The sequence below is a fragment of the Nesoenas mayeri genome, assembly GCF_963082525.1.
Source record: "Nesoenas mayeri genome assembly, chromosome: 2".
Lineage (NCBI taxonomy): Eukaryota > Metazoa > Chordata > Aves > Columbiformes > Columbidae > Nesoenas > Nesoenas mayeri.
The window spans coordinates 155,188,997-155,211,324 of record NC_137543.1 but is presented as its reverse complement, the minus strand read 5'-3'; the positions used below and the strand labels follow the sequence as shown (position 1 = coordinate 155,211,324).

General features: G+C 39.3%; 1 protein-coding gene across 6 annotated transcripts in view; it reads left to right on the top strand.

The window, feature by feature from the left end:
* Window positions 1-22,328, top strand: part of RBM33 (RNA binding motif protein 33) — a 102,884-nt gene that overhangs the window by 62,955 nt on the left and 17,601 nt on the right. For 3 of the 6 annotated variants that reach the window (XM_080338882.1, XM_080338881.1, XM_080338879.1), the window contains exons 15-17: window positions 5,366-6,013; window positions 18,685-18,897; window positions 20,349-20,537. In XM_080338882.1, coding sequence (XP_080195008.1) covers window positions 5,366-6,013; window positions 18,685-18,897; window positions 20,349-20,537 — 1,050 coding nt within the window. Of the gene's footprint in view, window positions 1-5,365; window positions 6,014-10,177; window positions 10,717-18,684; window positions 18,898-20,348; window positions 20,538-22,328 lie in introns of those variants that run through there. The other 3 variants (XM_080338880.1, XM_080338883.1, XM_080338884.1) reach the window with 3 other exon arrangements.

The following is a 22,328-nucleotide window of genomic DNA, read 5'->3' as shown; positions in this document are numbered from 1 at the left end:
TTATAAGAATAACTAACCTTACTCATGTGAATTCTTGGGTTTACAAATAAAGCTCTTTTTATTTGTGTGTCAAAGCTATCTTTGAAAACAGTTTGATACCCATTTCATGTAAACTTTTGCAAAACAGGATGAAAAAAATAAGTTACTTTGGAAAAAATTGTCCTCTGATATTTCCTATTTTAACCATTAGAAGTAAAGCCTTCATAGATACTCTGAGGAAGTACTAGGAGAGTGTGTGGACAAGTGGGCACAAGAACCCTGCTCCTTTGTGAGCGGCTGGGAATCACACAGCCCGTTCTGGGAACTGTGGAATGGTAGCAGTTGTCTCTGAGCTGTGCTGCTGCGGTTCTGCTGCTCATTGTCACCTCTACAGCCAGCATTGCTGTGCTAGTGACATTCCTTTCCAAGCATTTAATCATATACTTCACTGTTGTTGTAATGTAGGTTGTTACATTCCTCTCCTTAGGCAGATTGTAATGTTTTCCAGTCTTTTTTTTGTGTGTGTGTGTGTTTTGCTTGTAATTAACTAACTTTGTCCTGTTCTTTTGCTTTCTGTGGAGATGAGAAAGAGTTAAGTTCTGTCATCTTTTCTAGCTATGTTGCTCATAACTGAATTGGGCAGGTTATTTTGCAAGTGTCTTCAACTGGAAAATTATTAAGACTTCTCATCCTTCTTCCTGCAGAGTCAGTGGCCATATTTATGAATAGTCTATCATTCAGGAAGCACCAAAAAAATAGCAGTATTGGCTATCAAAGGTTTTGTTCGCTTTCAAAATAGATATTTGAAAGGTTTGCAACCTGAGTGACTACAAGATTAAAAACTGTATTTCTGCTTTCCTAATGGTGTGCTCGTGTTCCTGTGAGGCTGCAAAATACTGTCTTTAAATGCCTTCGTCTTTTTAGAATAGCTGTTAATCTCCAAGATTTGCACTTGCATATTCTCAGTCTGAAAAGTCGTATGTGAATGAAGCTGGCAAGTATGGGTGATGTCTGTGGGCCTCTTTCTGGTCATGCTGAAGTCAGTTTAGGATAAGAGGGAATAAGGTGATATTAAGCATTTTTGAGTTTAGAGAAGAGGGACAATGTAGAAAGGTAATGTGAATCTTAGAATAAATGGATATATTTGAGCTCAGAACAGGAGAGAATTTAGTAAAGCGCTGCATGATCATAGGTGTAATGATATTACCACTCATATTTCAAACTTTCATGTTCCAGTCTCCCAAATCCAGTAAATTTTAAGTTGGGTTGTTGGCTTTTATGTTACTGTCTCTTTTTAAAAATGACTTGCAAAATGGAAAATAGTTGCTACATTGCGATTGGAGCAAATGTATCTAAATCCTTTTCATATTTTTGGAAATGAACTACTTGAAAAATTGTACGCATCTAAATTTGAGTTTTCTGTAGTCTAAACAGGTTTGATTTCCAAATTTTGATAACGGTGCCTCCTTGTCTTGAAGATTCTTCTTGTCACAGTCTTTTTCCAGTTGAGAGGTCTCAAGAGGGCACCGTACTTCTCTGAGCAACTTCTAACCTCCTTCTTAATTCTCCTCTGTTTGTTCGAGGTGCACATCACCCGTGTTCACTAGGGTGACTCACACCTTCCTAGGGCTCAGGAGCTGATACAAGCAGTAATGTGAAACATATTACGTGTATGTAGGTGTCTTTATTTAAGACACTTTGTGATTTTGAAGATAATCAGCCAAATGATGTAATTTGGATCTGGCTCTACCGTTAATGAAGACTTGTCATGAATTTTTGGACAAATTTTTTTGTTTCTAATGTTACCATGGGGCGGGATAAAAAATAAACCTGCTGAACAGCTTTTGTGTATGGCACAGATCAAACCATTTTGCTCTGTCCTTGCACCCATTCTACTGAGAGACATGGGTGAGCCTGGTTGCATGATTCCTTTTTTTTGTCTCCTGATAGCAAGCCAGAACACTCGTAGTATCTGGTTCTTAGGGCTCTGCATTTAATTCTATTAACTACTAATAAAACCTGCAGGCCTCTAAAAATGTGTGGTTTATTTGTTTGTTTTTTAAATCAAACAAGGACTTAAAAATCAAGCAAAGACTTGAATTACAGTAGAAAGCTTAGTCCCTTGTTTTAGAGCATGTCTTTGCTGTCTTTTTCTTAATCAGTAGTTCTCCTGGAGAATGATGTGGGACAGCTGCTCTTCAGTTACACTCAGAAAACCAGCCTGGAACATTTTCTTTTAGCACTTTCCATCAAAGCTTCTTTAGACCTTAAGGCAAAAGAAAACTGTTAGGTCTTCCCTTCAGACTACAAGGAGATGTGTTGTGTTCAAGAACTATTCAAACACATCTGAGTATCTCTATTTTAAAAAACAACCAACGAACCAACCCGTAAGTACACACCAGCCCTTAAACAACAACAAACCAAACAAAACCAACCCACTATGAAACCCAACAAAAAAAACCCTCTCCACAAAACCAAGGGAACTGCCTTGTGTCTCTGGCTAAGCAGCAGAGGATTTAAGTGCCCTTGTTTTCAGCCTAGTGAGAAGTTTGAATTCTGAATCTGTACTGTTGGGTCATCGTTCAACTAATTCAAATAAAACCTGACTCCCAATTAAAATATTTTGTTAATCATCACAGAGTTATTATATTGTTTTGTCTTACTCTAGCTGCAAAAGTGTTTTACTGAGAATAATAGTAGCAAATTGTTTATAAAGCTGAAGGATTTAGCTCTACCTGTAGTTTGTCAATGGGCTGATCTGCAGTTGTCATACAACCTCAGAGCTCTTGGACCTTTGTTTCAAGGAAGGATTTGGCTTCTTAGGATCCATACCGATTTCCTAAGTATTGAGTTGAGTTCCTGAAAGGATAATTGCAAGATTATATTTTAGATCAAGTTGCCTGAAGATTCTGCTAAGCATTCCTCTAACTTCATATGTGTCAGTAGTATAGTTTTGTCAGTTTTCTTCTGCATTTAATGCAAGTGTAGTTGAAACCAGTTTATCTGTCCATGCTGGACAGACGTGTTGGTCAGAGTCCCACAGAATGTTCTTTCCTTATCTGCTGGCAAGACTCACCAAAATGTGCCACAAAGTCACATCTCTGTATTGCTATATATGTAGCCTCTGAGTTAGTGTTTTGTACTTACTAGATCATGATCCAAGGCCTTCAGAACTGGTTACATGATAATATGAGCAGACAGGTCCCTGGTAATAAAGCTGATAGGAGAACTGGTCTCATGCAGGTTCTTGCTGGTATTGACACTCTTAATTGAACATAAAGAAAAAAAATACAGTCTACTTCCAAAGGTAAATTTCGTAAAATGTAGAATATTCTGATCTAAAGCAAAGCAGGTGAGTAAACTAATTTATTAAGTTCAATGGAAGAGGTTTTGTGTTTGGACGATTTCAGCCATTGAGATATTTACTGTCTCTGAAAGTGACTGAAAATTTTATTCATTGCATCAGCATCTGCATAACAGCATATCCTCCTCCTGTTTGGAGCTTACCTGTATTTTGTTGTCCTATGCAAACTATATTTAAGGGTCTTATTCTTTCACTATATTTTCTAAAGGCCTTATTATTTTTTTTTAAACGACAGTGCAGCATCTGCAGTTTTCATATCAGATGAAATTTTCAATTTCCTACTACTATCAATTTTAGCTTGTTAGAAATACGTTGCTGTTTCCATCCATCAGTGAGGACCTGTAATCTAGTTGTTAAAATGATTAGCCATTCATCACCACCATCATAGTCTGGAAAGTATAGAGAAAGATCAGAACCCTTTGGTATATAAAGTATTCTCTTAAAAAGGACAGTGTTAGACTTCATCTTGGAACTATAGCCCATATTTAAAAACAAACAAACCTCACCAACAAGACAAAATAGTCTTGTCAAAGTCTTATTTTAGCCATTGTTTAGAGTGGAAGTGTAGTGTGAGACATGCAGCTATTTGTTAGACTCTGTGGGAATAATCCTTATCAGTAGGTGCTCAGGGAAGAAGCATTTACATCTGAAGGAAGTGAATGTTCAGGATTTGTGCATCTGGATTCTATGATTACAGGTATTGGTCTACTGAGCTTTTATATCTGTGACCAACTTCATGGTTGGATCTGTTCGGCTGTTTCTTTTTCCCTTGGGCTGTGTGGCATTCTGGGATATTCCAGGGACAAAAGCACTTGAATTGAAAAAAAAATGGTTGCACGTTGGAGTCCTATATGTGCAAAAAATGGCATTTGTGTTGAGGAGAGCTTGCACCAAGTTACTGCAGGGTAAATAACTGTTCATCATGGAATCACAGTTTTTGAGAAACACTTTAGCATTCCTTATGCTGTAATTTACCAATATGCAAAGTATCATTACTCCGAGAGCCTGTATTTGTTAGGGGTGATTAATATCTTGAGTAGAATGTTATGCTCATTACCATCTATAAGCAGTCTCTACACGTATCTAACTTAATATTTCAAACATTGAAAATAAACAGTATAATGAAAAAATATGCTTTGTATTCTTGAAAAATGCATGTGATTGTATCACAAGAGCAATTTGATTTCTTTTCTGGAATGATGAACATCTGTGTTTCCTTGACTTTTGCCCATTTCATACAGCTTTTCATAAGAACCTGTTGTGCCAAAGTTGAAGAAAGGTTATTTGATGGTGCGTAATATTTTCCGAAGGGCCCAGGGCTAGAATATTAAAGGCATTCTCGATATACCATTAATATTCCAACGCTGCATTTGGCAACATTTTGATTCTGAAGAGAGTGCATGAGTTCAAGGTCAGAGAGATTGACTTGTGCTGTTCATTATAACCAATTATTGTGTGACAAATGAGTTTGAGATCAGGCTGAAAATTCTGTGAGAAAAATCAATAGTTCTAATCAGGGCCTTTCAGGTCATTTACCACCCTACCTTTTGTTACTTTGTCAGAAGAGAGCAAGATAAAACCTGTGTGACAGTGGGTTGCCTCTGTATTGTTACTTTCCATTTGAAACATATTTTGATATCTTGAATTATATTAATAGTTTAATTAGTTTTAGAAACTTCTAAATGAGTTTCAATTTGTAAAACTTTGTTTTATTTTTTTTTTAGCGCTCTGAGAAGATTTTTCAGCTGGTATTAAAGCGCTTTTTTTTTTTCCTTCTGTCTAGGAGGTAGTATATCTAAGTCCTAAACCAGATTTGAGCTGTTTGCCTGTAATGAATAGCAAATAAACCTTACCAGGAGATATGCTCCACTAATGGTCTTAGTTTGATGTCAGGGATAATTTTAAAACCTCTTCAGAGACACTTACAGCTTTACGACATCTGAAATCACAATTTAACGTTGGTTTGACGGAGCTGGGCATTTGTTGAGAATTTTATAAATTCATTTGTATTTTCCTTTGTAGTATCCAGACGAGGATGAAGAAACTAGATTGTATCGTTTGAAGATAGAAGAGCAGAAGCGTCTGAGAGAAGAAATTCTGAAACAAAAGGAGCTGAGGCGGCAGCAGCAGGCTGGTGCTAGAAAGCGAGAATTGCTTGAGAGACTCGCACAGCAGCAGCAACAACAACAACAACAACCTTCCACGCAACAGTCCTACATGCAGCAGGAGGACGACTCCTCCGAGTATCCCACCAACGGCAGCCCTTACATACCCCACTCTGGCTTTCAGACCAGGCAAAATGTGAAAAACAGACTCCTTGTTAAAAAGCAAGATATGGTAGTCCCAAATCTCCAGCCCAAACCCACAGATTTCCCACCGGTCGGGACGAACATGCAGTATCAAGGACAGCAGGTGAAGCCGGTGAAGCAACTGAGGCAGACGAGACCAGTAGCTCCCAGTCAGCCCCAGACGCTGCAGAAAGTCTTACAGACAAAACCAGCTGCAGCGTCGCTGCCCGGCACACAGACTGCTCGAGTGGCTTCCGTACAAGCAAGGCCCCAGGAGCCGAAACCTGGCGTGAAAAGGACTGTCATGCAGCGGACACACAGTGATAGTGGCGATGGGCCCCATGTCGGCAGCAAAGTCAGGGTGATTAAGTTGTCAGGAGGGGTAAGTTTTCAAGGCTCATCTCGTTTGTGTGTGTTGTCATGGTTTGGTTTTGTGTGTTTCATTCTGTGTAACCCCAAAATAAAAAATGGGCCAAAGCAGATGAGGGAAGTAGCAGGTTTAACAGAGATAATAATCCTTATTTTGTATTTTCAGAACTGTAAGTTATTAGCAGTTATTCAGAAATTAATGTTTGCTGTAATGCTTTACTGCCATGCAGCTATCACTGAAATCACGTAGAAACAATCCTCTTTAAGTTTGTTGTAACTTGGGTCTGAAAGACTCCTCATCTGAGCTCTTGCTTACAGTTGGTAGTTCTGATAATTGGTCAGAGAAAATGACTTGGATGGCTGTTCTTAAGGCTCAGTTAAAATGCCAGGCTCTCCTTATTTGATAGTTGAAGCCACCTGATTTAACTGTGTGCAGGTGCTGGCCTTAGTGTGGTTTCTGTACTCAAGGGAAGATTGTTTTTATTTTCTTGGGAAGCATGTTATGAAACTAATTAAAGCAGTATATTGCAGGGGGATGTTTTCTGTTAAAGCTGGGTTTAAAACGTTACCAATTCACTTCTGCATCTAAATGAGATTTCCTTATCTTTTGATGAGGGGTCTATTATCTGCAGAGTGTCCCTTGAGCACGGGTGTTGTGGAGGACTCACAATGCTGGTCTTGATGGCAGTGTGCATATTTAAGATCTGGGGATTTGGTTAGAAAGTATCTTGACCAAATTTCTCCTGTCTTATTGAAAAGACAAGTTAATTTGTTAGGGCTCTGAAGAAACTGAGATGAGGGGACATAGCCAGATCGTGTTGTCAGGGTGAAATCTGTCCTCAGGTTTATGCCGAGGAGGAAGGAAGTATTCAATGTGGTTTAATGCTGTGGTACATTGGAGGTGGTTTTTTTTGGAAAAATGCTTCTTAAATTTTTCAGAGCGTTAATTAGGGAGACTTGCAGGACTGCTGCATAAATCTGTAATGAACAGTGTGTTAACAGGGACTGAACAAGACCTCGGAGGCTAGGATTCACTCTATAGAAATGGGGAGGAAGTTGAAATGCCAAAGTCTTAACTACTTTTTATAAATGTTTTTCTACAGCTCATAAAATTTAAATACACTTAAAATTGTGAACTGCATAATGACCATGTGGGCTTCCAAAATACGAACATAAAGGGCCTTATTGACTCCATAGAGCTGACAGTAACCCGACTATGGGGATGTCTGATTCCTCAGACATGGTAACTTAAGTATAGAAGAAGAAAGTACAAAAAGTAGAAAGAAATCGGTTTTGTTGGGCTAAAAATATTTTTATATAAATACGTCTGCAGGAATCCCAGTGGCCTACAAGAGGTTTGGCAGGTTTGTTATTCATGAATAATTGAATAAAGTAATCATGCACAACTTCTTTTATTATCTGATGAAACAAAATGATGCCAGTCACCACTGTACAGCTCTTCATAACCAATGGTTATCAGTGCCCACAGTAGCATTAACAATGAAATCATTTTTGTCATAATGCTCTATTTCAGAAAACCATAATTTATATGTTTCAGATAAGTCTCACAGTAAGCAAGAGCAATTAGCTTCATTAAATGCATGTGGAAGCCCTCTTTCATTTATACAGAAGCAGATTTGCTCTGTCCTTCTTAACATTCAGATACTGAGGTTTTAGCAAGGTAAAGCAGGTTCTTCACTTGTAGCCTTTGTTACTTTTTCTGTATTGCCATGGACATTTTAAATTTTCCTTCCAACTGTAGAAGAGTAATAGCAAGCTTTGCAATTAGCTGTTTAACACTGATCAAGATAGTTGATGAATTTTTAATCAGTTAGTGACAAGCCGAATCTGTGACTTTGTTTCTTTGACCACACAGGAAAAAAGAAAGAAATTGAGCAGTGGAGTCAGGGGGTCGATCTTGTCTGTTTTGACAGTGTTTTAAAGAAGAATTAAAAGCTGCTTGGACTCTTAATACTATCAAGATCATAGATCACCTTTAGTTTCCATCTCTGCTGTTTAGTCCTGCCACATGCTTTATTTCTTTATTTTCACAACTTTTGCCTAAACTCTAAATTAAAAGCAAAAGCCAAATCTCATTTTTCTCACCATTCTCCTTAATATATTAATTGTGCTTCCTCTCGTTCCCTGCCTTTGGCCTAAGGGATGCCTGGTATCTCTTAACCATGTGCAGACTTGACCCTGCAGTTAAACAGCTCTGCTCTTGCTCTTGTACTTGTTTTCCTTTCTAGAGCTCTTTAGTGTAGCAATATTTTGAAATCCCATGGACAAGCGTGATGGCTCGTGATTAAATAAATGGAGGTTCTTTTTCAAAGCTCTTTGATTCATGTTGGTAAAGACTTGGAAAGTCCCAGCCTGCCAGGCGCGGTACAGCATAGTGGCAGAACTGTCAGCTGAAGAAGCTGATTGAGACCAGACCTTTAGGAACTTTATCCAGACCAAATTAACCTAAACCAGGAGCTGGTAGCAACGGCTATTCTAGGTTTAGTAGGACTATCCATAGAACAGGATTAAGTGGTAGTGTGTTGCTGGTGATGTTTTTTGTTTCACTGTTAAGGAGGTATACTTGGTGTATTGGTGAGATTTGTAGTGTACAAATACTGTAGGAAGAGAAAGGTTTGTTCTCTTGAGGGCGGTATCTTTCCCAGTCTGAGATTCTAATGATATTTATTTATATTGCTGGGCATTGCAGAACTGCTGAGGATCTGTGACCTCCAGGTAGAAGTGTCCCTTGTTATTTAAGAAGGTAAAATGGCCTTTCATCTGTTTCCATAGTATTGTCTCTTGAGAGGATTTTGCTTTTTAAATATTTTTCTGGAATTGTAAGAATTACTAATTAAATTCCAAAAAATACTTTGATTTGTTCATTTTATCTGACGAATAAGATGCCTTAGTTTATGGCTTCTTATACTTAAAGAAAACAGAAGTATAAAATGATTCAGCCTTTCTTGTGTGTCAGAATACGTCTGCATGTCAAGGTGACATTATATACCATCATTCATGATTTTGTCTGCCTTTTAGAAGAAATTCCCTTCCCCCCAATACTGATATGCCCATCCATTTCTAACGCTTCTGTAGTTTAGGCAGGAATGGCACTAGAGTGAATAGTTTTAAATTTTCATTACTCCTTTAAATGCTGTGTTCCTGGAAAATGAGGCAGTGCTTAGTGTTTAGCAGATAGGTACATTTAGAATTGTGGGGTTTGGTATTTTGTTTGTTATGGTTGGTTTTAGTTTAGTTTGGTGGTTTGCTTTTTATGAAGGCCCAAACATCTTTGGAGGGATCTGGTCTGCTTTACAGTTTGTGTGGCATGTTTTCAGAGCCATCCTTTCCAGAGAAAGGAGTTCAGCGTATTTGCTGAGTATTCATACTAGTATACATATTCTGGTAAGAAAAACATCTGAGATTTTCCTGGCTTGATGAGGAGCCCAGAGCCTATCCTAAAGATATGCATAAGAATATACTCAATGAGGTTGTAGAATGTTGTTTGTCAGGAAGAAACACCCTAGTAAATCACTTAAGAATGTGCTCATAAAATTATAGAAAACAGGAGTGAAAGGACAATAGAAATAATTTATTCTCTCTTGAAGGGGGAATGATCTGTGTAGCATTCCTGACAGATTCAACCAACCTTTTTGAGATCTCGTTACTAGAGATTTCGTTGGCCACCTATTCCAGTGTCTTGTATGTTTAGGAGAGTTTTCTTAGTGACCGAACCACATTTTCTTGCTGCGATTTTGAATCTATGGCTAATTTTATTATACTTCGAGACATGGGAAAGATTTTTTATATTGCTCTTTGTGGCTGTCTTCCTCCTTATAAATCTCTTGACTGTTTCTGAGCACTAACATCCTTCACTCTCTCTTGATGGCTCATGTTTTCTGACACCTTGGCTGTTTGTGGTGGTTTCCTTTGGTCTGTGATCAGTCTGTTGGTAAATAGTTCCAATACCAAGTGCAATTGAATTCCTTAAGCCCAATGTACTGGAAGTGTCTTTAATCCTGGAAGAACAGGTTTGTACCAGCCTTAAATATCTTAAAATCGTATGAAATATGAATGTGTTTTTCATTTAGTTGATGGTTCTGTGGGAAATGGTAATATCTTTAAATCTCTGTATCATTTGGTTATCTTATATTGTTGTTGGGTGATTTCTCTCTAGCCAGAAAATGGCCTGCCATGCTCAGAGAGATGTGTGTCTGTCCCAAAGGCCTGAAAATGCTGGTTCTTATGCTGCACCAAGAACACACCAATCTGTCTCTGTGGAAAGCTGCACAATGAGCTTTTTTCATAAATACGTATATATAAAAATACGTAAAAATCTCAGTGTTCCCTATTGGATTAGAAACTATATCTTATTAGTGATCGTAATTCCTGAAAACCTGAGATACTTCATCTGAAAAGCTTGAAGGAAGAGTTGACAAGTTCTTTTGTTTCAAAAGCCTGTCACAAAAAAAAATGTCCTCGGATTGTAAAAAGAACAAGAGAATTGGAATGGAAGATAGACAACTTTATTCATATTTAGAGTAACTGAGAAATGTAAGACATAAATGTGGTCTTCTAAATGTGGAAAAAGATACTGATTGAGATGATTCTTGTTTGATAATGTAACTTTATCAACCAAATTTGCTTAATGTTTGTACTTGTTTCTGCTTGTGTGTGTATGTTCAAGTGTAATTAAAATATTTGACTTGAAAGCTCTATAGCGCCTTTCATCTAAATATGTCAGGATTTGCAAACACTAAGTTTTTTGGCATCTGCATGACAAGTTCTTGAGAGAGCCCTTCACCCAGCTCTGCAGTGCTGCCAGATGGGAGAAATACCACAGGAGCTCTCGCTGAATACCATAGTATTACTTTTTAAGAAGCAGAATGTCATTCATATCTCACTATTTGAGGGAGGTATGGATAACATGCATTTTCTATCAGCAGTGGGCTGAAGGGGCTGCAGAAACCACGATCTCTGAATGCCCAAATACCATGTTTGTCGCTTAGAGAATGTCAAAATGGGCAAGACCTTTGAAGCAGTACTGGTGGAAATGCGGTTGAAAAAGGACTCTGCTGGCCAAAACCTGCAAGATTTCACTCTGGGAATATTTCACAAATGGACATTAATTTCTTAATTCCACCTAAAAAAAAAGACAAAAAAAAAGGAAGTCCTGTGGTATTCTGGTTATGCAAAAAGCATAGTGTTTTCATGAAACATTTGGAAATGAGCAATAAACCCAGTTGTGTTCTCTAGACATGCAGTGAGGATGGTTCCTATAGAGATGGAGTATTTAGTAGCTCGAAGTTGGTGACACAGGCTGTTTGGGGCATGCTTGGTTACTGGGAAATTGAAGTGCAAGAACCTGTGTGGATACATTTAGCAACTAGAGGGACTTAAGGTGGCAACCAAACCAAACGTAGGTGATACTTTTTATGGGTTTGTAATAAAGGGGGAAGAGATATCTACCTAAATTGAATTTAACTTTGCTGTGGATAACTGAAGTGCAATAAAGTATTTCCTATTGGAGACTGTAGAACAGGTCTCTCCTTTTCTTAGGAAACTTTTAAATGGTACATTGAAGAAGATTGCTGCTTCCTCCTGGACACCCCAAAAGTATGGCATTTGCTATTGCTTGTTGCTCTTGTTAAGTCTCAAAGGAGATTCTTTTCTGCCACCCTAAGCGTTGTAGTACAAAATTCAACAAATACAATGTTGGTGTCTAGTAGCTCAGTTTCCTGATGAGAAATGACCAAAGGCAACTGGAACATCATTGAAGTACATTGTGAAGAGGAGCCAGTTTTGAAGTGAAAATTAATTGCATGCCATCTCTGAACTTGGAAGGGAAACATGAAGATTCGTCCAATTTAAATTTAATATTTGGCAAAGTCATATATGACTCTGTTAAATGGTATTTTAGTTTGACCACTTGGAATATGCCTTTAGTGCAGCGGTGACTCTGAGTTGGGAGAATCCTGACACTGAGTGGTTGGGGAAGGAGGTAATGTGGGTTCTCCATGTCAAGACTGCAAGGAACTTAAGGCAAAATGCCAGAGGAGTCCGACTTGCCACTAGTTTTAAGCTTCAAGGAAGATGAACTAGAAAGACTAGATGTGATGTGACAAAGGAGGCTCCAGTTGTGCTGATTTCCGATATCTAGTACTGGCTTTCTGTGCCATAGCTGGTGTCTGGCTGGGAAACGCTCCTTCAGGAGCTTTGGGCCATCAGAACTTTGGGATCACCGAAATTTTCCAACAGGAACCTTTTCTCTTGGTGATTTCTCTCCAGTCTTCGCTAAAATTCTCTGCGTAAAAAAACTATCCCTGAAACAGGCAACCAAAAAGGGAACCAGGAAACTTTGCTCAAAAACATATTTATTGACATCTATGTATTTTGCAGACAGAAACATAAAAATCAAGGTATTTCTGAAATTACGTGCCCAGTCCAGAACCTTGATTTTGCTGCAGCTTTGACACAGTTTATATTTTTTTCATAATGAACTGATGGATTATTGTATTAGAAAAAGGCGTAATTGTGGTTCAGCATTGGTATTGCTTGTCGCTTCTGTTTCATCAGCTGTGTTTCTGTCACTCCCGGTGAAATGTCACTGTAGCACAGGGATGGTCGGGATTCTCTTAACATCTCTTTGGCCAGTCCTTCTCCTACCTTAGTTCTCCTCTCAGGCAGGCGAGGAGATATTTAAGGTAAGAATTCTGTTACTACATGGGATTAAATGGAATTAGCTTCTTTTTTTCACAAGATGTTTTCTTCTGCTGTTCTGACTCTTCATACACCATTAGGCACAGACGAGAAGATAGTCATCACATCCTGGCTTGCTGCAGCCGTTTAGAAATGTCCTTTTATCAAGGGAAGGGAACTGTTTCTGCATTTTAGTTATTCATTGCTTAGTCTGGGTGCTCTTATTTGAGGTAAGTTCGCCCCATACAGATGTTTTAGTCTGGGAAAAATAACCCATAATTTACTGGCCAGCACTAGAAGTGTCTTTTTTCTGTTGTGAACGGGGAATGCTTTGGTTATTCTACCACTTCTGGAGCCTGGTGTAGCTTACTTCTGTATACTCTGAGTCAAAACCGTACCACTTGTATGCCTTAAACCGGTTGTTGATGATGAAATGTGTGTTAATCGGGTAGCGTATTCTAGTCTGAATTTTTTTAAAAAAAGACTTATAAAGGTCTTAGAAGGCCTTTGAAAAAAGGTCTCCAGATGTTTCTCTTTGACATTTGACAGATTGAAAACACATCTTCAGCAGTTTGGGAACAGGGCTTGGTTGTGTCATCTGTTGTGGGATATTTGGCAAGTGTTGAGGTTTCTTGTCTGTCAACTGGCCACATCCAAATGGGAAAGGATTTGGAGCACCAGGTGAAGAGAAACAGATAATTATTAGGGTTTTGCCTTTAATATACAATTCTGATAATTGCAGTGAGAAAATACTTGGATATATTAGATTATAGTCTGTCTTGCTCTACATGGTTTTTCTTTTACGGTTTTTCTCTCTTTGTTACATGGGGATCACAGTTGTTCGTGTAGATATGTCTTCTTTTAACTTTAGTCACCACACTATCAGTAAAATTTAGGTTTGCATCTGAAAACCTGTATGGCTGATGAATAGTAATTTCTCTTGTCCTCAAAGATGAATATAATAACCCAAAGGTTGGGGTTTTTCCCCTCTTAACTACTGTGATACTGTAGAGGTACTCATTTCTAGAAATATTGACTTAAACTGGTAACAGATGAGGGGTATCTCCTTTCTTAAAGGAAATCAATTACCAGACATTTCTGGATTGAGATTTCCCTGCAAGATTTAAACCTTCTCCACGCTACAGAGAATTTGAGTTATAGTGCATCTCAGAAAAGTTGAAAACATCTTGCTTTTCTGTGTTCTTTTTACACAAATCAACCCGAGTTTATTTCCTTTATCTGGCATGCGCATCCCTTTACTGTTGAGTGATATATATTTTTTTTTGAATTAGCTTTATAAAGATTGTGTGGATAGACACAGCATTGTCGTAGTTAATAGAAACCTGTGCAGTGAGGTCTATGGGCTGCAAGATCCCTAACAGCGCCGGTGACAGTGAAGTATGGCCTTATCGAAAGGAGAATTCATAAGAGGCTGCCCTGGGACACCGCACCACTGTCCTTCTGTGTACCCTGACAATGTTATCTGTCCTCTCAGTACGGAGTATCAAATGTCTGTCACGAGTACAGAAATTAATTTAATGTCACCTGAAGACATGCAATTAATCTTTTAGAGGTTTTCATAATACCTTTACAGAAAGAGTTGCCAGTTTGGCAGATTTGGATTTTGGGGTTTAGCAGAAGATAAGGAAAATTAATTTTTCATCAGGGTTAATACAAGCTAGCAGGGCCACAAAGGCTGAGAAAAATGGTTTGGGAATTTGTCAAGTGTTGTCACTCTAGAATAATGCTGCTTAACGTCTGATAGGTGTAATCAAGAGTTGAGATTTCTATAGAGGGGGATTAATCAATTTGCTCACTACAGAATGCAAGTTGGTGATACCATTCCTTCATGGGGTTTAAGAATGAAAATAAGATTTGATCTGTCAAATTGCAAGCAGCTCTGACAGTATCAATAGGCATTTTTATCAGTACATTTTAGAGCATTTGTTACAAATAAATTTGTCCTGCTAATGTTGGTGGCAAATAAACTTCATCTTCATTGTAAAACTGTCATAATGATGATGATAGAGTAGAGAGCTTCAGCTTGCTAAATTCAAGCAGTCCCTCATAAAATTCTGCTTTTAGAATTTGTGATCTAATATTTGACAGAATGGTCTTTATGTTTCTCAGAACACGACACTGAATCCATATATAAATATATATATATATATATAGTAAGTCTCACTATTGAAAACCACCCTCGATAACTATCAGGGAATAGGTTCTAAAATTCATGGGCACTGAATGGCATAATTTATTTTTTGTCAGTCCAGTTTTCAGATCCAACTGTAGACTCTTTCTCAGTGGAAGTTTGAAAACCATTCACCATGTAGATAAAATCCTTTTGCCTCGATCATTTGAGGTTTGTTTAATTACACACAGTATTTGAAATTAACTTGTCATTTTGGCACCGCTAACAATCTTGCAGTACTTGAAATTTGAAAGATAGTTCTTATACTTTGCTCTGAACAGAACTTCTGCCACGTAAAAAAAAAAAAGGCATTTTCATTACTCCAGAATTAACCAAGTAATGGTAAAGTTTCATTGAAGAGAACTCTTTCCTGGCTATATGTTAGGAAGGCAGACCTTTTGTAAAACATGGAAATTCAGACCGTGAAAGTCAGAATGATGTTTAATATAGAAATTAAGTAGTAGACAATAACAGAAAAACATTCTTCCTTTATTCCTTCCTTTATGACACCAAGCTGGGAGGAGTGGCTGACACGCCAGAGGCTGTGCTGCCATCCAGAGACCTGGACAGGCTGGAGAGTTGGACAGGGAAAAATGTAATGAAATATAACAAGGGCAAGTGTAGAGTCTTGTATCTGGGTAGGAACAACCCCAGGTTCCAGTATAAGTTGGGGAATGACCTGTTAGAGAGCAGCGTAGGGGAAAGGGACCTGGGGGTCCTGGGAACAGCAGGATGACCATGAGCCAGCACTGTGCCCTTGTGGCCAGGAAGGCCAATGGTACCTGGGGTGGGTTAGAAGGGGGTGGTCAGTAGGTCGAGAGAGGTTCTCCTGCCCCTCTACTCTGCCCTGGTGAGACCACACCTGGAATATTGTGTCCAGTTCTGGGCCCCTCAGTTCCAGCAGGACAGGGAACTGCTGGAGAGAGTCCAGCGCAGGGCAACAAAGATGCTGAAGGGAGTGGAGCATCTCCTGTGTGAGGAAAGGCTGAGGGAGCTGGGGCTCTTTAGCTTGGAGGAGACTGAGGGGTGACCTCATTAATGTTTACAGATATATAAAGGGTGAGTGTCAGGAGGATGGAGCCAGGCTCTTCTCGTTGGCAAACAATGATAGGACAAGGGGTAATGGGTTCAAATTGGAACAAAAGAGGTTCCACTTAAATTTGAGAAGAAACTTCTTCTCAGTGAGGGTGACAGAGCCTGGCCCAGGCTGCCCAGGAAGGTTGATCCAGTTGCCCGTTCTTCCTTCTTGGTGCAGGAACAAGCAGACCTTGTTCCATCCCCTTCCCTTAACCTATGGATGTTCTTTATTGTTTTGTATAGCTTTTCTTAACTTTTAAATGTATTATTTCATAAAAAAGTCTGGAGATGTTTCTACCTTTTCAGGGTTTTGTGGAAGCATCATGCTGGCATTGAAACCCAAAGGTGGCATTTGAGACCTAAGCAGGAAACAACTCTCAAATAGTTCAGGAACGTGAGCCCATGTTGTGTCCTTATCCCTTCTACTCTGTTATAGTCGTATGCTTAGTGTATACAGTTTTATTTGGTGCTAATTAGGCTTGGTAGTTAAATACTGGGTGGTTGTTGGCCATCCTAGCCTTTCATGACAAATTTGCTTTTGAAGTTTCAGTAATGAGCACGTTCGATGTGTTTTGTACCTGAGGGCTTCAGTCTCAGATGCTCTTCCTATGTGCTGGGATTGCATTTTGGTTCGGAAATAAATGGTTGCAAGTATTTGTGGTTGTTTTTCACAGCAGGCAGTTAGCAGAGATTAGATTTTAACTCCCAATTATTGCGTTTAAATTCCTGCTAGGATTTTTTTGTTTCTAGCTTCATCATTTTCCAGCTGCTGTAGTGTTGAATAAAAGAAATTATCTGATCAGGGTGTAGGGCTTATGGTGATGCTGGTATTAGAACTAAGACTAAAATGAGGAGGGTTTAAATGCTGGTTCCCTGGTAAAGTTTTGTTTGTGTGCATATGTTTGAGTTTTTCAGGAGAGGAGGAGAGCTGTTGCTTTTGTATCTTTGAGCAGCAATTGAAGAGAGACTCAGAAGGGAAAGCTTTATAATTTCTCAGTTGTTGCTACTCTCAAAGGCTTATATATAAAACACATTTTCTGTGAAGCCATGGAGCCATTCCATTTAGCAGAGAAAACCATATATTTGATTAGAAGTGGAAAAAACAGATGCAGTTTTCTGTTGCTTTCTTGCTTTACACACTCTGGACGAAAGCCCTTAAGTGGGAAGAGCTTCAAGATGATTTTCCCAGTGACAGATTGGGCTTTTGAAGATGGTACATGGGGGGTGATGAAGCTGATTTGTTTGGGATTTCAGTTGTCTGGGATTGATGTAGTTGAGTTATTGAGAAGCCATTGCCTGTATATATTTGATAACACAGAGAATGTGAGCTAGGGACATGAATTCTGCACTAGTGAATTTGCAAACATGAGACTATCCTAGATATCATCTGTACCAGACTATTTATCTTCAAATGATGGTGAAGAGACTTGGTAACCGGTCCTTAGTAGGTGTTTCTTTCATTTTTGTGTAATCATAGTAGAGACATAATGATTTATACTCTATAGCAAAAGATTCTCACTCTTGGACCATAAACCTGTTCCTTCTGCAGCCATATATTTTGTCTTCTTGTCCACACAAAACATGCCAATTGGTGTGAAGCCCTCTGGTTGGTGACATGTTCCAGGTGCAAAAGGAGTTCTGACTTCTGGATATATAAAGAAAGGGAAAAAAATCCTGTGTAAATAAAGATGCTTTCATTCCTCCCTCCGCCCCTTTCAGGTGTGCCTTGTATTTGAGAGGTTTTGCAGGGTTGCCTGAGGTGGATTAGGGGTTTTAACAAAACCTTCCACGTGCAGATATAGTGTTCACTAGTATCTGATTTCTAAAGTTGGAGTCCAGTTGAGTTATACATACTGCTGTTGAAACCATGCAATAATATGATGAGCTTTATAGATGCAAAAGTACCTGATCTTTGTCAGGTTCTCCTTTCTCTTGCCCTACAGGATGTATTTCAGTGATTGATCTCATCTGGATAGTGGGACAGATATTCAAGGATCATCTGTCTTTGTAGAAAAGGCTGAACTGTTTGGGTAGAGGCAGTATAAGGGAGTTCAGTGCTTTCAGTTTATGGTTTTACTGTACTTTGTTGCACTGAGACATGTAGTGGAAAGAGCTGTGTTGGATGAGAGAGGGACGGAGGTGGTGTTTTGTTGTGCTTGTGATTATAAATAAGAGCAATGAAACAAACAAAAAAAACCTTGGAGAAGAACTATTCCAAGTACAGACAGTGTTTGAGGAAGGAAAATGCTTCAAAGGCTGCTAGTATAGAAGTTGGCAGAATAAATATGCACTTTGAAATAAATATCAAGTTTTAACTAAGGGGAGGTTGGAGTTTTAAAGATGAGCAGAGTTCATGCCTAGTTCTTCCAGCCTTTGCAGTTCTTTGCTCCTTCTCCTACAATGTATATGTCTCTTGTAACTCCACCATAGTTCACATATAACCCTGGAAAGAAGAATGATCTGTAAAGACAAGTGAAAACACCTTGCTGCTTTGTATCTGAAAAGACATTATTGAGCATTGTCATTCTAATAAAGTCAAGATGAAGCAAACTGTACTCAGATACCGTGGATTTCTTGTAGGCTGCCAGGCTGAGCCCTGTTTGCTTTAGCGGGCAGGTTCTCTGTGGGCCGGGTGAGCTGGATGTGGCAGGAGATTGCTCAGGAGGAGGGTTTGCAGTGCCTGGACACTGAGCCGCCTGTTGTGTTGTTGATCTCAGCAGGGGGGAGAGGATGATGGCTTTTTTCACCCAGAGGGCCAACCCCAGCGGCCTCAACAGCCCCCGGAGCCGAAACAGCAGCCAGTGCGGAAGGTCACATTGACAAAGGGAATGCAACAGCAGCAGCACCAACAGCAGCAGCAGCAGGCACAGATCCATTCACCAGCTCCTCAAGGAGTCAAAAACATCCAGGGATTCCATCAGCCTAAAAAGGTGATCTTTTTAGATGCATATTGCTGCTAGAAGTTTGACTGTCTGGCTGTGTTGCTCTATTAATAATTAGCATTCTGTTTGTCAATTGCTAGCGCAGGGCTGCATGACCCAGGAGATGCATAATTGCATATAAATCTTTTAATCTAGGGAGGCCTGTTTGTACCCAGCACAGACTGGAGATGCCTGCAGGTTGTTTCATCTGCTGACTTGCTGGCCAGCACAGTTACTCCTTGGGGGAGAAATGTGTGCGTCCTGAGATAGCTGCTGTAGGAGGTGGTGTCTGACGTGCTTTCTGGCTTGAAAAACAGGAGTTGTTCTGAAGTTGTGCTTAGCTGTTACTCTGGCTCTTTCCTGCATAGGTAGAAGCACAACCCAGCTGTTTCAGGATGCTCTTTGGTTGATCCTCAAAGTTGGTATCGCTCAAAATAGTCGGTGATCTCGTAACTGGGTTTTTGCACTGGTGGTGCACTGGGAGGAACAAGGGAGGGGATTTGAGTGGCACTGCCCTATGCCTTCTCTGCATTTGGAAATGGCACGATCCCTGAAAATAGCTGGTGTTTTGGCTTTTAAGTTATACCTTGGTTTTGAACTGTTGACCATAATCTTCCTGCTTCATGTAAGGATAAAATTCCGTTGCTGATGTGGAGGGATGTGAAAAGTCTTTACCCTCCATAGCGTTTCTAAGTAGAAACTGAGAAACTGTGTTGAGTGTTAACTAGATGTTGAGTGTTAACTCTTTTTAATGTTTGTCACTCTGTTTCATTGTTATTTTTCCTCTCTCCAACTGTTCAACTTTTAATTTACAAGAATTAAATCTGCTCTGATCCTGCTTCCGAGGATACTGTGGTGCCAGATCCTACAGGATTTGGAGGAAAGAACCTGAAAAAAAAAATGTTTTAAAGTTATTCACTATATGCAATTATTCCATCCTGATAATAGCCCAAGAGTTGGTAGCAGTAGATACTGGAGGCACTTGAAGCAGTTTGCTGGTCCTGTGGGTACATTAAATTTGCCTGTGGGTTGAGAAGAGAAAAAGGAGAAGGGATCACTGGTTGGTTTTTAGCCAGACTTAAAATATAGGACTTGAACACATGCTGCTAATGTGAGCAGTGTGGAAAACAAGGTTATATATTTTGGGCTGAGACTCTCCATTGCTTGGTTGATCTATGCTAAAGCTGAGGCTTTTATCCTCAATGCTATATATATATATATATATATATAAAACCCCATCTATAACTTGCTGTCCTCCTAAAAAAGGTTTATATAAGCAATGGATGAGGATGTCAATAAGTGGCCTTTCAAATCAGCAAACAGCAACAAGCTGTTTTAAATCAACGCGTACTTTAATCAAGCCTTTAAGTAAATCACCAACTTCTGTATCATCTGTCAAATGCAGCGAGCAGAAGCCCTAGGTAAGTAAATCAAAATACTGTTACTTTTGTTGTTGGCAGGTCATTATGCACGGCAGAGGCAGAGGAGTAGCAGGCCAGATGGGCCGAGGACGCTTGATGCCAAATAAACAGAACCTGCGAGTGGTGGAGTGCAAACCTCAGCCCTGTGTTGTGTCAGTTGAAGGGCTTTCTTCATCAACCACTGATGTCCAACTGAAAAACCTGCTGATGTCAGTGGGACCCATTCAGGTAGGTCAACCTCCGTTTATCATTTTTGTGCCAAAAGGCTTTCATTCTGGAAAGCTCAATTAATTCCCTGACACTAAATACAATGTGTGTTTATTGGTAATTTATGTTTGAAGGCACCCCCACCCACACAAGCTACACCTGGTAGCAAAGACAAGCACATGGTGATATTGCGGCACGGGAGGTACGGTGGGATTTTGCTAACCACCACGTTCCTGCTGCAAAACAGACTCCTTCATTTCAGAATTCCTGTGCCATCTCTTCTTTTCTTAGACAATATAAGCCTGTCAATTCTGTGAGGCTGTTAAAGCCAAATAATAATTTCAAAGCAAATTGCTGTCCTTGATTTTATTGTTGACTTGCACTTGCCCTCTTTTTTTGACGTTTACCTTTTTCTGTCATTGGAGCTCTGGGGTAAGAACACTTAATGACTACTGCCCAGTGGAGATTTTGTACTATGTAGCACCATCTACTTTTTCAGATGAAAACACAGTCTCCTTTGAAGGATTCGCTTTTTCTTTTCATTTTTTTAGAAGGTTCTCTTTAGGAGAGGCCTGTGAGCAAGGTTATGACACACACACTCAGTGGAGCTTCTGTTCATAAACTGCCTCCTAGAACTGATGGATCAGTTAAGCCGACTTGAGGAAAAGAGGTGGTTTTCAAAGCACCGAAGGGCTTAGGAGGCCCTGTCTGACTTATTGTTACTATATTTGAAAGTATCATCCAATAAATAATGAAATATACAGATGAGGAGAGTTTTTCCTTTATATTTTCTTTTCAGTGTTGGCTGCTCCCTTTGGTAGGGTCAACATTTTCAGACAAATGCAATGCATGAATTGGAGCTGTTCTGTGAGGCTTCGTTATGAGAGGGATCACACAACTCTCCTAAAGATGTACACTCTGCCTCACTCCTTCCCAGTTTAGTAAATGGAATAATGCTGATTTATTTACCTTGTCAATTCAGATAGGTTTAATTTGTTTGTGAAAGTAAAAATACTTTTGCAAAATGCTTTGTCCCTTCGTGTTCTTTAGTACTTCAGGAAATTATTCATACAGTTCAAAAGCACATTTATTCATCATATACTTGCTAAATCTTGCATGAGAATATTAGGAGATTAATAGAAACCCTGCTAGGAAATGTTCACAATTGAGATAAGTTATTGAGAATGCGCTAAAAAGATTTATTTGGTACTTGCTGCTCCATTCCAGACTCCAAACTCTGGTGTCTCAATTCAGTGTCACAGACCAACATAGAAGGATATGCTTAGAGGAAACAAACATAACTCATTTTCCAGTGGGATCTGAGACATCCCTGTGTCCTACAGAACTTGTGTTCTTGCAGCAGTGTCAACTATAGCTTTGGAAATTGTGGTTTCTAAGTCATGTTTTCCCCTTATCAGATATCTAGAAGTTGTACTTGAAAGATGCTTGAATTTAGCTAACGATGCAGAAAGCTTTTGTGCTAATTGTGCACCTGAATTCATGTCTGACTTGTAGAAAGCTAGAAAATTCCTGGCTTGTTTGGGACTGAATGATGTTTCAAAAGTGTAGCTAGTGGGATATGCAGGAGAGAACGGATCCTTTTGTAGGAAGAATGTGAGACTGGGACCATCATAAGCAATACTTTCTTTATATTGGTACCATGATGTGCCACAGCAGTGGTAACACACCAAAGGAGGAAGAGGTAGCAGCAACTTTTAAGTGCTTTGTGAGGCAAGAACAGGAAACAAAATGTTTGAAAATCCATGTTGTTCCTGTTTGCAGTAATCACTTGTATACAGATGGTGCTAGGTT